At 40.7% G+C, this 15,459-nt stretch overlaps 1 protein-coding gene across 3 annotated transcripts in view; it reads left to right on the top strand.

The window, feature by feature from the left end:
* Positions 1-15,459, top strand: part of LOC115164094 (SEC14-like protein 2) — a 52,873-nt gene that overhangs the window by 14,239 nt on the left and 23,175 nt on the right. Inside the window, exons 3-5 of one of the 3 annotated variants that reach the window (XM_029716209.1) lie at positions 5,525-5,568; positions 12,501-12,563; positions 13,151-13,339. In XM_029716209.1, coding sequence (XP_029572069.1) covers positions 5,525-5,568; positions 12,501-12,563; positions 13,151-13,339 — 296 coding nt within the window. Of the gene's footprint in view, positions 1-5,524; positions 5,569-9,338; positions 9,375-12,500; positions 12,564-13,150; positions 13,340-15,459 lie in introns of those variants that run through there. The other 2 variants (XM_029716211.1, XM_029716210.1) reach the window with 2 other exon arrangements.

Below are 15,459 nucleotides of genomic sequence, written 5' to 3'. Positions count from 1 at the left end.
CATTACACAAGCTCATGTTTTGACTATATCGGTTTGGGAGGATTTAAACATCCTTTTTACCTCAGATTGGTGATGTTAGTATAAAAGTTTATAGACAGCACGATGACACAAGATGAAATGCTTAAAACAGATCAGTATATTTGGTTTTGTACTGTTGATTTTGTCATACATGCTGGGGGTTGCAGGACTTAGAAGTCTTCCTGTCATTTTCGAACTCAAATGGCACGTAGAAATCGGGGTGGTCTCTTTAAATGTCGCTGGCCTCACACCAATATACAGATTTGAGAATCAAACTATCTCTCAAATAACAGCCAACCCTAGTCAGTGTTGATATCCTATGTTGGGTCGTGATTCATTGAATTTAAATAACAAAGCAACTTATTTGTTCCTTCCCCATTTCAACAGCCTCCCAGAATCTCCATCTGAGATTCCAAAATATTGACAACTGCCTTCAGCAAATTATCTTCTAACCACTGATATAAAAAATTATTCTCAGATTCAGTGTGTCCTTTGAATAGTGTTAGTTTAAACAGCGCATACAACCCAAATGTTTGCCCTCTCTCTATTGATTTCAATGTGATATTGATATAAGTGATTAACAAAATAGTGTTGCGTTTACCTTTCCGCGTTGACAACCCACTTGAAACAAAATGCAACAATCCAAAATGTAGCTGGCTGTCTTCTACAAGGTATCCTCTAAGCGGTGATATACATTTTATTCCCAGATTCCATGTGTTTTTTCAGTAGTGTTAGTTTGAACAGGATGTGCAAACTGACTCCACCCATCTTGTTGTATTGATTTCAACGCAATATCGATATTAGTAATTGACAAATCAGTGTTGTGTTTCTCTTTTCGTTTTGGCGACCCCCAAATCAAAATGCATCACTCAAAAATGTAGCCGACTGTCTTCAGTAGGTTATCCTCTAACCAGTGATGGTAACAATATTTCGAATTTCGGTGTGGTTTTTTAGTTGTGTTAGTTTTAGCAGCGCATACAACCTGGTTTTCACCCCAAATCGATATGAGTGATTTAATGCCACAAACCAACAGGGTTTTGGTGCGTATGCAGTATATAAGGTGCTCGTTTAAAAAAAAAAATACAAGTAATGTTATTACTATTGTGACACGTACCGTGGGGTCCGAAATTATTGACACCCTTGATAAAGATGAGTAAAAAATGACTATAAAATAAATTCCAAATTCTGAGCTAAATTGTATGCTACATTTTTTGGTGAAATTACATTATTTTATACTAATACAATTGCTCAGAGAAAGAGATTTTGTTTAACAAGTAATACTATTTTTTATCAAAAAGGTAGGAGTCAAAATGATAGACATCCCTGTTTTCAATACCATCCAATACCTCATCTTGCGAGGATAATGGCACTGAGCCTTTTTCTAAAATGTTTTATGAGTTGGAGAACACATTGGGAGGGATCTTAGACCATTCCTCCATACAGAATCCTGTGCGTATGGACTGTCCACAGGTTTTTCAATTCCGGAAACTGAGATGGCCGTTACAAAATGTAGATTTTCTGGCCAATTAACAATTTCTTTGTGGACTTTTATGTGTGTATATGTGTGCTTGGTGTTATTATATACAAGCGCCCAAGACTAGTGAAGGCTCTATTTTCATGTCATCTGACCAAAGCACCGGTTCCAGTCCAAGGGCCAGTGTCGTTTAGCTAACTCAAGGCTTTTACATTTTTTGGGATGACATGAAAATAGGACTCTTTCTAATCAAATCAAATTGTATTGGTCACAAATACATATTTAGCAGATGTTATTGTGGGTGTAGCGGAATGCTTGTGTTTCTAGCTCCAGTAGTATCTAACAATTCACAACAATACAGATCAAATCTAAAAGTAAGGAATATAATAAAAATATATATAAATATTAGGATGAGCAATGTTGGAGTGGCATTGACTAGAATACCGTATATACATGTGAAATGAGTAAAACAGTATAAACATTATTAAAGTGGTTAGTGTTCCATTATTAAAGTGACCAGTAATTCTATGTCTATGTACATAGGGCAGCAGCCTCTAAGGTGCAGGGTTGAGTAACCGGGTGGTAGCCAGCTAGTGATGGCTATTTAACAGCCTGAGGACCTTGAGATAGAGGCTGTTTTTCAGTCTCTTGGTCTCAGCTTTGATGCATCTGTACTGACCTCGTCTTCTGGATGATAGCGTGGTGAACAGGCTATGGCTCGTGTGGTTGATGTCCTTGATGATCTTTTTGGCCTTGACATCGGGTGCTGTAGTTGTCCTGGAGGGCAGGCAGTGTGCCCCTGGTGCGTTGGGCAGACCGCACCACCCTCTGGAGAGCCCTGCGGTTGAGGATGCACCGCCGTACCCGGGCGGTGCAGTTGCCGTACCCGGGCGGTGCAGTTGTCGTATGCACACGTGGTGGGTTTGGCGTCAAAATGAGAATGCATGAGCAGTAAATAACCCTGTACCTATTGTAAAATATGGTGGATCTTTGATGCTATAGGGATATTTAGCTTCCTCTGGTCCTGGGGCCCTTGTTAAGGTCAACAGCATCATGAACTTTACCCAGTACCAGGATATTTTATCCAAAAACCTGGTTGCCCCTGACAGGAGACTGAAAGTTGGCCGCAAGTGGATCTTCTAGTAAGACAATAACCCCAAGCACACATCAAAGTCCATAAAGAAATTGTGGTTTCAATTGAAGAGGGCTGTCCATAAGCATAGACTAAGGATATCAAGGATCTAGAAGGATTCTGTATGGAGGAATGGTCTAAGATCCCCCCCCCCCCCCATGTGTTCTCCAACTTATAAAACATTTTTAAAAAAGGCTCAGTGCAGTTAATAGATATTCCTTGTTAAATATCTCTTTCTCTGAGCAATTGTATTAGTATAAAATAATCAAATTTCCCAATTTTTAGGAGCGTACAATATAGCTCAGTATTTGAATTATTTATTTTATACATTCATTTTTGCTAATCTTTACCAAGGGTGTCAATAATTTCATACCCCACTGTATGTTTAGATAGTACATTTTTAGGTTTTCAATATATCACAAACTGTTAGAGAGAGAGAGAAAATATATGTAGCTGTACTCACAGCAGACTTCATCCAACAACCCAGAGGTTCTTTTTCTCATTCTTCTATCAGACAAAAATACAGATGTTTCAACAGCTTTGCTGTCTTCGTCAGAATTTCATCTCAGTTCAGTTGGCAATGGTCATTGATGTGTCTGTCTAGACCACTCTTCTTCAGCAGGTGTGAACCTAAATGACAACCAATTTCCTACAGTGGTTCCTCCTTTAAAAATTGCGACCTTGCACCGTGGAACTTAGAGGTACCCAGCGTCACGGCTTCATTGCTCCAGACCACAACAAGGGGGAGTTAGAGCACTCATTATGCATTTGGGTCCCAAGGTTTTTATTTGACCAATGATATCGAGTCTTTCCAATGACGAATTTTGACGCGAGCCACCTGTGCCTGTTGGCGTTCTTCAACAAAGATGGCTGACAAAACATGACGGTGGAACCAAATGTAAGTTGTTATAACGTCATAACGAGTCAAGCAAAAAATGTACAATTGATAGGAATATGTTAGTTTAATGTAGAGACAAACATTTGTGCACATTTTTTGTCATGAAGTTAACTTGCAAAATAGCGGTTTTCGTAAATTATCTGACTAGCTAACATTAGCCAGTGTTAGGAGAATGAATTTGTAATTCGTGTTGTTTAATGTTTTAGGGACTCCTGAGAAAACCAGCAAAACAGGCTGTCGTCTTGTGAAACGGTGGATGTAAAGAATCTAGCTAGCTAAAGCATTTACTGCAAATTGAATGTACAATTGTGTAAGCTTGCCTTGCAATGCAGCTGAAGTAACATAGCTAACTATTTATTTGCTTATTGTGTAGTGGAGGATAAAAATAACTGTATGCCTATGGATGTGTAGCTAGCTACAGTGTGTAGTTGATCTGTGTATGGACCCTAAAACATTAGGTTCTGAACTAATATTCATTCCAATCTATGAACCTCAGCTATCATAGTTCTTGTATCAAATTCAAGTCTGAATGACATTAATGAAGCCTATGTGTAACCGGTGTGAAATGGCTAGCTAGTTAGCGGGGTACGCGCTAATAGTGTTTCAATCGGTGACGTCACTCGCTCTGAGACCTTGAAGTAGTTGTTCCCCTTGCTTTGCAAGGGCTGTGGCTTTTGTGGAGCGATGGGTAACGATGCTTTGAGGCTGGCTGTTGTTGATGTGTGCAGAGGGTCCCTGGTTCGAGCCCAGGTAGAGGCGAGGAGAGGTGCGGAAGCAAAACTGTTACACGGGCACCATTTTAATCAGCAGAATCTCCTCTTTGTAATTATGTAAGTCTGGGCAGCGAGCTCGTTTGTCATCAATCGCTAGACCAGAAATAGTCAGACATTTTCATTTTTTCCCTACTTTTTCATTACGCAGACATAAGCACAGTTGACAGCATCGAGGTTACGGATGTTTACTTTCTACACAAGTTGCTTTTTTCCAGTTTCGTCCGACGAACAGACTGTAGTGGGAAAATAAAAAGGGATACATTTTGTATGGAATTCTAAGCATCACTCCAGTCAAAACAGGCTCTGCGAACGTTTGATTCCATTAATTTGCTATATGCTCACACTAGTGTTCCAGTTTAGCCAACATTCTTAAGCTGTTTTTCAGCCTAGGGTGAATTTTGACTCGTTCTATTGTCGTAAGGACAGCGTAACTAACAAATTGTCAGCCAATATAACGTTGTAAGGTAACTTATTTAAAAAGTCATTACTTTATTACATTGAGTAGCAAGCTACCCCTTGGTCGTTAGGGCAAATCTGGTCTATAATAGGAGGGGGGTTTTGGGACAGAGCCACTGGCCACTTAATCACCTTAGCTATTAGAGTATTAGATAAGCTGCTTAGTGTCCTCTCTCCCTTCTGGGTCAGTACTGTACGGTGCTGCTACTATACAGGGGAAGTCTGATGTAAGGTGTTGGCACACAGTGGAAGAAAGCCGACTGGCTGCTCTTAATCTCCATAAATAGCTCTAATGGAGATTAGCTACAGTCTGTTGTTATGGTGATACCACCAGCCCTACCCTGCTCATTTACTGACACCCGGAGTGAGGAAGAAATTAGTCATGTCCAGATTTATAAAGAGAGATGAAATAATTTGCATAGTCACATGGCTGACTGAAAAGAGTGCCATTTGGGACGCAGTCAATGTCTCACCGGTCAGATGTAAAACTGAAGACTCTTCTTATGAATGAAAAGGGGATTTGGGGTCATTTCCTGCTTGTTTGCTTGTGGTTAGTTATCTGATGTTCATGTTTATAACGTTAGTTGTGGAGGACCAAAATGCTCTGTGTTTCTCAAATAGAATGTCCTTTACATGTTAAATAACAGCATACACACACACACACAAAATCAACGTCAGCTCTGCTCTCTAACCATGACACCGTGGATATTATTCTCTCTCTCTCTTCTCTCTCTTCTCTCCTCTTTTCTCTCCTTTTTTCTCTCCCCTCACAGCCAGGAACTTCAATGTCAATAAGTCAGAAGCCATGCTTCGAAAGGTAGGCCTAACACTCCCCTTCTCCTTTCCTATGTTGCCATTGAAACATATATGACTAGTTCTGTTGTATATTTCCATTGCTACCATTAGAGTACCCCTGGTGTTACCAACGGTTTATCCAGCCAGTAATCTGAAATACTGTGGAGAAAAGCATGTGGGAAATATCAGGAATGTAGCCTAACCACAATACAATACAGGCGCTTTCAAAGAGTGGATTTCGTCACATGAAAGTGCTGCTTAAAAAACTGAAATACGTCCATCACATTCATTTGATTAAACACCTTTGCCAAGCCAAGCATGCTACTGTAGGGGAGAGTGGGGTAATTAATGCCAAAGGGCTAATTGAGCCACCCCTTGTTTCTAGGAAACACAACATTAATCATGTGACCAAATATTTAGGAAGAGGTCATAATTGCATGGCATCTGTGAAGGAAGAAACCACATAGAAGTGGTAAGCAAGTTAAGTCCAAAAAAGGGATTTTCACAAAGTCCAAATAATTTGTTGTGTTATATGTTTCATGATGCTAATATCTAAACCAAGTAGATAGGTTTAAGATGTTTTATACATCAGTTGGGGTCCTAAATATAGCATGAGGTCCTAAACCTAATATGAAAATGCATCCTTGTAGCTGTGTGGGCTAATTTAGTCATAATGGTTTCTTTGGGGTAAATTGTGCCATTTGGCCAGGGTCAAGTTGAGCCAATGGCACAACATACCCCATTCAAATTATGATTACATTTAGTCAGTTTTATGCATAATGTGAACAGTATTTCTGCAATTTTTCATGCATTTGAACTCAAGATATTGCATTTTTATTGTTACAGAGCAGACATTATCATGCCTCATGTATACAAACGTAAAACAAGCAGGGGTTGTTGACCTGTGTGAAAGAGAGGCTATGATAGAGTAGCAGAAGCACGTTAGGTCTTGTCTGATGACATGGAGTCTGAGCTTGCCAAACATATCAAGAATCTCAGGGACCAGTTTAATGGGCTTAGTAGCCTCAAATGCATAGAACTTGCCTACGAATTGAAGTGGCTCAACTTACCCTGTCCCTATGCTCAATTTACCCCATACCGGGGTAAAGAGATCACTGTTTTTGGACAAGCTACATTTTCAAAACGGTTATGTTTACATAAATTCAGATTATTTGAGGGGATACACAACATCCTAAAATATATGTAGATGTCTTTGTTAGAAATAATACTATACTTCCCATGACATAGCGAAAGTAATAAATGGCTCAACATACTCAACTCTCCCCTGTACGTCCATCATGTCATGTCATATTTTTGTTAGGCGTTAGATTGTTTGCCACAGTCTTATAGTACAATCAGCCTACACATCTTTACACATGTTATACTAGACTCAGGAGGTGTGGCCCAGAGGCCAGAGCCTGTATTCATAAAGTAAGAGTGCTGTACTAGGATCAGGTCCCCTCTGTGCCTTCAGAAAGTATTCAGACCCCTTGACTTTTCCCAAAAATGTTTGTGTTACAGCCTGAATTTAAAATGGATTAAATTGACATGTTTTGTTACTGGCCTACACACAATACCCTATAATGTCAAAGTGGAATTATGTTTTTCGAAAATTTTACAAATTAATAAAAAAATGAAAAGCTGAAATGCCTCGAGTCAATAAGTATTCAACCCCTTTGTTATGGCAAGTTTAAATAAGTTTAGGAGTAAAAATGTGCTTAACAAGTCACATAATAAGTTGCATGGGCTCACTCTGTGTGCAGTAATAGTGGTTAACTTGTTATGGATAGGGGGCAGTATTTTCACGGCCGGATAAAAAATGTACCCGATTTAATAATTTTATTACTCCTGCCCAGAAACTAGAATATGCATATAATTAGTAGATTTGGATAGAAAACACTCCAAAGTTTCTAAAACTGTTTGAATGGTGTCTGTGAGTATAACAGAACTCAAATGGCAGGCCAAAACCTGAGAAGATTCTGTACAGGAAGTACCCTGTCTGACCATTTCTTGGCCTTCTTTGCCATCTCTATCCAAAACAGGGGATCTCTGCTGTAACGTGACATTTTCTAACGCTCCCATACGCTCTCAGAAGGCGCCAGAACGTTGAATGATGACTTTGCAGGCCATGGCTGAAAAACAGTAGCGCATTTGGTAAGTGGTCGATCTGAGAACAATGAGACTGGTGCGCGCGTGCACGAGACGACTCCATGTTTACATTTTCAGTCTTTGAACGAAAACAACGACTCCCGGTCAGAATATTATCGCTTTTTTACGAGAAAAATCGCATAAAAATTGATTTTAAACAGCGTTTGACATGCTTCGAAGTACGGTAATGGAATATTTTGAATTTTTTTGTCACCCTTCGTTACCCTTCGGATAGTGTCTTGAACGCACGAACAAAACGCCGCTATTTGGATATAACTATGGATTATTTGGAACCAAACCAACATTTGTTATTGAAGTAGAAGTCCTGGGAGTGCATTCTGACGAAGAACAGCAAAGGTAAGGTAATCCAATTTTTCTTATAGTAAATCTGAGTTTGGTGAGTACTAAACTTGGTGGGTGTCAAAATAGCTAGCCATGATGGCCGGGCTATCTACTCAGAATATTGCAAAATGTGCTTTCACCGAAAAGCTATTTTAAAATCGGACACCTCGATTGCATAAAGGAGTTCTGTATCTATAATTCTTAAAATAATTGTTATGTTTTCCAAATAGCAGCGTTTTGTTTGTGCGTTCAAGACACTATCCGAAGGGTAAAGAAGGGTGACGCGCGTTTCGTGACAAAAAAATTCTAAATATTCCATTACCGTACTTCGAAGCATGTCAAACGCTGTTTAAAATCAATTTTTATGCGATTTTTCTCGTAAGAAAGCGATAATATTCCGACCGGGAAACCCTGTTTTCGTTCAAAGACGAAAAAATAAAAACATGGAGTCGTCTCGTGCACGCGCCCCCAGTCTCATTGTTCTCAGATCGACCACTATCCAAATGCGCTACTGTTTTTCAGCCATGGCCTGCAAAGTCATCATTCAATGTTCTGGCGCCTTCTGAGAGCCTATGGGAGCGTTAGAAAATGTCACGTTACAGCAGAGATCCCCTGTTTTGGATAGAGATGATCAAGAAGGCCAAGAAATAGTCAGAGAGGGCGCTTCCTGTTTGGAATCTTCTCAAGTTTTGGCCTGCCAAATGAGTTCTGTTATACTCACAGACACCATTCAAACCGTTTTAGAAACTTTGGAGTGTTTTCTATCCAAAGCTAATAATTATATGCATATTCTAGTTTCTGGGCAGGAGTAATAATCAGATTAAATCAGGTACGTTTTTTTATCCGGCCGTGAAAATACTGCCCCCTATCCATAACAAGTTAATGATAGGTTCCAACCACCGTGTCTTTGTGAGACGTGGTGTGGGTTAACGGATTATCTCCGCATGTGTATTTCCCACCGTAAAGCATGGAGGAGGTGTTATGGTGTGGGGGTGCTTTGCTGGTGACACTGTCTGTGATTTATTTAGAATTCAAGGCACACTTAACCAGCATCACTACTACCGCATTCTGCAGTGATACGCCATCCCATCTGGTTTGGACTTAGTCCCACTACCATTTGTTTTTCAGACCCAACACACCTCCAGGCTGTGTAAGGGCTATATACCAAGAAGGAGAGTGATGGAGTGCTGCATCAGATGATCTGGCCTCCACAATCCCCCGACCTCAACCAAATTGAGATGGTTTGGGATGAGTCGGATCGCAGAGTGAAGGAAAAGCAGCCAACAAGTGCTCAGCATATGTGGGAACTCCTTCAAGACTGTTGGAAAAGCATTCTAGGTGAAGCTGGTTGAGAGAGTGACAAGAGTGTGCAAACGGTGGCTATTTGAAGAATCTCAAATATAAAATATATTTGATTTGTTTAACACTTTTTTTATTCCTACATGATTCCATATGTGTTATTTCATAGTTTTGATGTTTTCTATTATTCTACAATGTAGAATGTAGTAAAAATAAAGAAAAACCCTTGAATGAATAGGTGTTCTAAAACTTTTGACCGGTAGTGTATATAAATTAGATTTTTCTGCATTTCTTTTTCAATACATTTCCAAACATTTCTAAAAGCTATTTAATCCGTTTTGAATTCAGGCTGTAACACAACAAAATCTGGAATAAGTCAAGGGGTATGAATACTTTCTGAAGGCACTGTATAAGTTTTATATCAACTGTAATAATCTAAAAGGCAAAATTGATGTCAGCACGCTTACTCTGAAAATACAGGCCCAGAGTAGTGCTGTATGTCGGGTTCAGAAGCCCCGGCCCATTTCTTAGTTCTGAGTGATTAGTGCTTTTTGAGGTTGGTTCAGTTTCATTTTGATTATGAAAAAAATATCACCGCTTTCGATTATAAAAAAAAATGTGTGATGAAAATAATGATGTTACAATGATTTTAGAGCTTTTTAATGTAAATTCCAAAGCCAAAAATAGTGGGCATTCAATTGCCAAAATATTGGAAATATTTCAGTTTATATAACTTTATTTTTATTTGATGACTTTATTATTTTTCATTCCTTAAAGTAATAATGTCATCTCTGCTCAGGTAATGGCCTTGCAGTCAACCATCCATCTAGCCAGGTCATCTATCGTTATGTGCTCCCCATACTGTACTGTCTTTAGTCATCCTACTTAGCTAGCCTGCCTAAGTATGCTGCAGAGCTGTCTGACAAAATAAATTCAGCAAAAAAAGAAATGTCCTCTCACTGTCAACTGCGTTTATTTTCAGCAAACTTAACATGTGTAAAATTTTGGATGAACATAACAAGATTCAACAACTGAGACATGAGCTGAACAAGTTCCACAGACATGTGACTAACAGAAATGGACTAATGTGTCCCTGAACAAAGGGGAAAGGGGGTCAAAATCAAAAGTAACAGTCAGTATCTGGTGTGGCCACCAGCTGCATTAATTACTGCAGTGCATTTCCTCCTCATGGACTGCACCAGATTTGCCAGTTCTTGCTGTGAGATGTTCCCCCACTCTTCCACCAAGGCACCTGCAAGTTTCCAGACATTTCTGGGGGGAATGGCCCTAGCCCTCACCCTCCAATCCAACAGGTCCCAGACGTGCTCAATGGGATTGAGATCCGGGCTCTTGGCTGGCCATGGCAGAACACTGACATTCCTGTCTTGCAGGAAATCACGCACAGAACGAGCAGTATGGCTGGTGGCATTGTCATGCTGGTGGGTCATGTCAGGATGAGCCTGCAGGAATGGTACCACATGAGGGAGGAGAATGTCTTCCCTGTAACGCACAGCATTGAGATTGCCTGCAATGACAACAAGCTCAGTCCAATGATGCTGTGACACACCGCCCCAGACCATGACGGACCCTCCATCTCCAAATCGATCCCGCTCCAGAGTACAGGCCTCGGTGTAAAGCTCCTTCCTTCGACGATAAACGTGAATCAGACCATCACCCCTGGTGAGACAAAACCGTGACTCGTCAGTGAAGAGCACTTTTTGCCAGTCCTGTCTGGTCTAGCGACGGTGGGTTTGTGCCCATAGGGGACGTTGTTGACGGTGATGTCTGGTGAGGACCTGCCTTACAACAGGCCTACAAGCCCTCAGTCCAGCCTCTCTCTGCCTTTTGCTGACAGTCTGAGCACTGATGGAGGGATTGTGCATTCCTGGTGCAACTCGGGCAGTTGTTGTTGCCATCCTGTACCTGTCCCGCAGGTGTGATGTTCAGATGTACTGATCCTGTGCAGGTGTTGTTACACGTGGTCTGCCACTGCGAGGACGATCAGCTGTCCGTCCTGTCTCCCTGTAGCGCTGTCTTAGGCGTCTCACAGTACGGACATTGCAATTTATTGCCCTCTTTAGTGTCCTAAGTTTTCATAACTGTGACTTTAATTGCCTACCCTCTGTAAGCTGTTAGTGTCTTAATGACCATTCCAGAGGTGCATGTTCATGAATTGTTTATGGTTCATTGAACAAGCATGGGAAACAGTGTTTAAACCCTTTACAATGAAGATCTGTGAAGTTATTTGGATTTTTACGAATTATCTTTGAAAGACAGGGTCCTGAAAAAGGGACGTTTCTTTTTTTGCTGAGTTTAATTTTACTAGTTCTTCAAAGTAGATAAGGCCTATTTTCGCAAACTTTCTCCGTCCCTCTCGTTGTTTGTTGTGTACATTCCACCCTCATGCAGTCTATGTTTATTTTACCTAATTTAGCAGTGTATCCGTCCAGAGATCTGTATATAATGACGAGATGCTCATGTCTCCGCTCTAACAATGGGAGTCGTTGTCCCAAAGGCGGGAAGGAAGGCAACAAGCTTAGTTCCACAATAAGCCCATGGAATTGCATTGTGCTTATTTTAGATAGATTTTGTCAAGAATGAAGCTTCTCACTTTGCCTCTTCCTCTCTGATCCATCTGTCTGAGCCAGAAAAACTTTCACAATGGAATGTGGTCATTCTAGTTCATTACCACATTTCTGCAGTCAACTAGGTTGAATATTTGTTTAATGAAAACTTAATGAAGTCCCTTCAGCCCAGCGTCCCACATAGTCCTTGACTTGATTTTTCTCGTGAATGGATCAGTTTTTCTCTAGAGAAACGGCGCAATGGGCTCACACAAGAACACATAACTAAATGGAATTCAAGTAATTGAACCAATGACGGTCAATTAGTTGTTTACCAACCCCAAAAATGACGAAAGGTCAGTTAATCGCTCAGCTCTATCATTTCCTGAAGTGTGTAATGTATTATCCACTTTATGCTGATGGGGTATTTATGCAGGTATTGTCACACTGGCAGTCTAAACCTACTGATCTACTTAACTCACTATAGTCACTGTTCTCCTGACACAAACAGTGTGTTTGTGTGCGTGAGAGAGAGCTATTTCAATCCATTACATGTAAAAACTATTGGAGCCATTCATGTTCTGTCATGCTTTATTTCCAGCACCTTGACTTCAGGAAACACATGAAAGCAGACACAATCACCACAGAATGGCAGCCTCCAGAGGTATGACAGTCTGTTATCACCCTTATTCAATTGACCTATTAGCAGAGTATATTTTTATCTTTTTCGATTATTAAAATATCAGATGGGCCTAAATACTGAAATAGTTTAAATTTGACTGTATAGTAGTGCCATGGTATTACTCTGTTACTTGTAATTGTAATGGGTTACACAGTTAATGTTTAAGTTAATTCATTGAGCTGTATCTAAAGATATTTTCATTCGAGTTATTTACATATGTAATTGTATTAGAATTTGTGTGTTGGAGATTGAGAGAACAACATACATATTTTGTTGTATTGGTTAGTATTGGATTACGCTTTTGACTGCAAGTTCCAGAATGCCTTGCGACAGGAGGTAGAGAGAGATCGCGCCAGTTATGTCAAGTGACAAGTGATTATCCTGACTTTTCGCTAGCAACTTACTTTTATTGTTTGTAGAATCTAAAGTTGTTAAATGTAACGTGAACCAGTATTATTACTAAAAGAAGCTTTCATTTCAAACCCGACGTCCCGAGTCATTACTTTGAAGATAGTTATTCTATAGTTACCATGGTGTTAATAGTGTGTTTCCATTGCATTTGTGTCCAGGTTATTGAGAAGTACCTGTCTGGTGGGATGTGCGGGTTTGACCGGGAGGGAAGCCCCATCTGGTGGGATGTCATCGGCCCTGTGGACCCTAAGGGCCTCTTCCTGTCTGCTTCTAAACAGGACTTCATCAAGTCTAAGATCAGAGACTGTGAGATGCTGCAGAAGGAGTGTGACCTGCAGTCTGAGAGGGTATGGGGAGGTTTCATTCATATAAATAGAATTATTAGAATGGGGATTCCCATTTAAATCAATTAGGCCACTATCTATGATTTTCAGTACTGTATGTGGAGGATCAGGAGTTTTACATGAACATACAGTATGTTTTACAAGACCAGGAAAAACACCTGGCACCAACCTTACTGAGATTCTATACCACTAATGAAGTGTTCCTGTAGAATCTTTGTCATCCTTGTTGAAAACCCTACCTATGGTCACAGATCTGACATAGCCTAATTTTCTATATATAGTGTATTTCAGCCACACCCATTACTGACAGGTGTGTAAAATCGAGCACACAGCCATGCAATCTCCATAGACAAACATTGGCAGTACAATGGCCTTACTGAAAAGCTCAGTGACTTTCAACGTGGCACCGTCATAGGATGGCTCCTTTACAACAAGTCAGTTTGTCAAATTTCTTCCCTGCTAGAACTTCCCCGGTCAAATGTAAGTGCTGTTATTGTGAAGTGGAAACGTCTTGGAGCAACAACGGCTCAGCCGTGAAGTGGTAGGCTACACAAGCTCACAGAACGGGACCGCCGAGTGCTGAAGTGCGTAACTCATAAAAATCATCTGTCCTCGGTTGCAACACTCACTACGGAGTTCCAAACTGCCTCTGGAAGCAACGTCAGCACAATAACTGTTTGTAGGGAGCTTTATGAAATGGGTTTTCATGGCTGAGCAGCCGCACACAAGCATAAGATCACCATGCGCAATGCCAAGCAGCGGCTGGAGTGGTGTAAAGCTCGCCGCCATTGGACTCTGGAGTGATGAATAATGCTTCACCATCTGGCAGTCCGAAGGACAAATCTGGGTTTGGCGGATGCCAGGAGAACGCTACCTGTCCGAATGCATAGTGCCAACTGTAAAGTTTGGTGGAGGAGGAATAATGGTCTGGGGCTGTTTTTCAAATCAAATTTTATTGGTCACATACACATATTTAGCAGATGTTATTGCGGGTGTAGCGAAATGCTTGTATTCCTAGCTCCCACAGTGCAGTAGTATCTAAAAATTCACAGCAATACACGCATCTAAAAGAAAAAGAATGGTATTAAGAAATATATAAATATTAGAACGAGCAATGTTGGAATGGCATTGACTAAAATACAGTATATACATATGAAATAAGTAAATCAGTATGTAAACATTATTAAAGAGACTAGTGTTCCATTATTAAAGTGACCAGTGATTCCGTACATAGGACAGCAGCCTCTGAGGTGCAGGGTTGAGTAACCGGTTGGTAGCCGGCTATTGATGGCTATTTAACAGTCTGATGGTCTTGAGATAGAAGCTGTTTTTCAGTCTCTCGGTGCCAGCTTTGATGCATCTGTACTGACCTCGCCTTCTGGATGATAGCGGGGTGAACAGGTCGTGGCTTGGGTGGTTGATGTTCTTGATGATCTTTCCGTCAGGAAGTCCAGTACCCAGTTTCATGGTTCGGGCTAGGCACCATAGGTCCAGTGAATGGAAATCTTAATGCTACACCATCCAATGACATTCTAGACGATGCTGTGCTTCCAACTTTGTGGCAACATTTTGGGGAAGGCCCTTTCCTGTTTCAGCATGACAATGCCCCTGTGCACAAAACATCTGATATATGGCTTTTTCTTTGCAACTCTGCCTAGAAGGCCAGCACCCTGGAGTCACCTCTTCACTGTTGACGTTTTGCGGGTACTATTTAATGAAGCTGCCAGTTGAGGACTTGTGAGGCGTCTGTTTCTCAAACTAAACTGTACTTGTCCTCTTGCTCAGTTGTGCACCGGGGCCTCCCACTCCTCTTTCTATTCTGGTTAGAGACAGTTTGCGCTACTCTGAAGAGAGTAGTACATAGCGTTGAACAAGATCTTCAGTTTCTTGGCAATTTCTCGCATGGAATAACCTTCATTTCTCAGAACAAGGAATAGACTGACAAGTAGAACAAAGTTATTTGTTTCTGGCCATTTTGAGCCTGTAATCAAACCCACAAATGCTGATGCTCCAGATACTCAACTAGTCTGAAGAAGGCCAGTTTTATTACTTCTTTAATCAGGACAACAGTTTTCAGCTGTGCTAACATAATTGCAAAAGGGTTTTCTAATGATCAATTGGCA

Source organism: Salmo trutta, chromosome 27 (assembly GCF_901001165.1).
Source record: "Salmo trutta chromosome 27, fSalTru1.1, whole genome shotgun sequence".
Lineage (NCBI taxonomy): Eukaryota > Metazoa > Chordata > Actinopteri > Salmoniformes > Salmonidae > Salmo > Salmo trutta.
The sequence above is the reverse complement of the archived record's forward strand: the minus strand, read 5'-3'. Positions and strand labels throughout refer to the sequence as shown.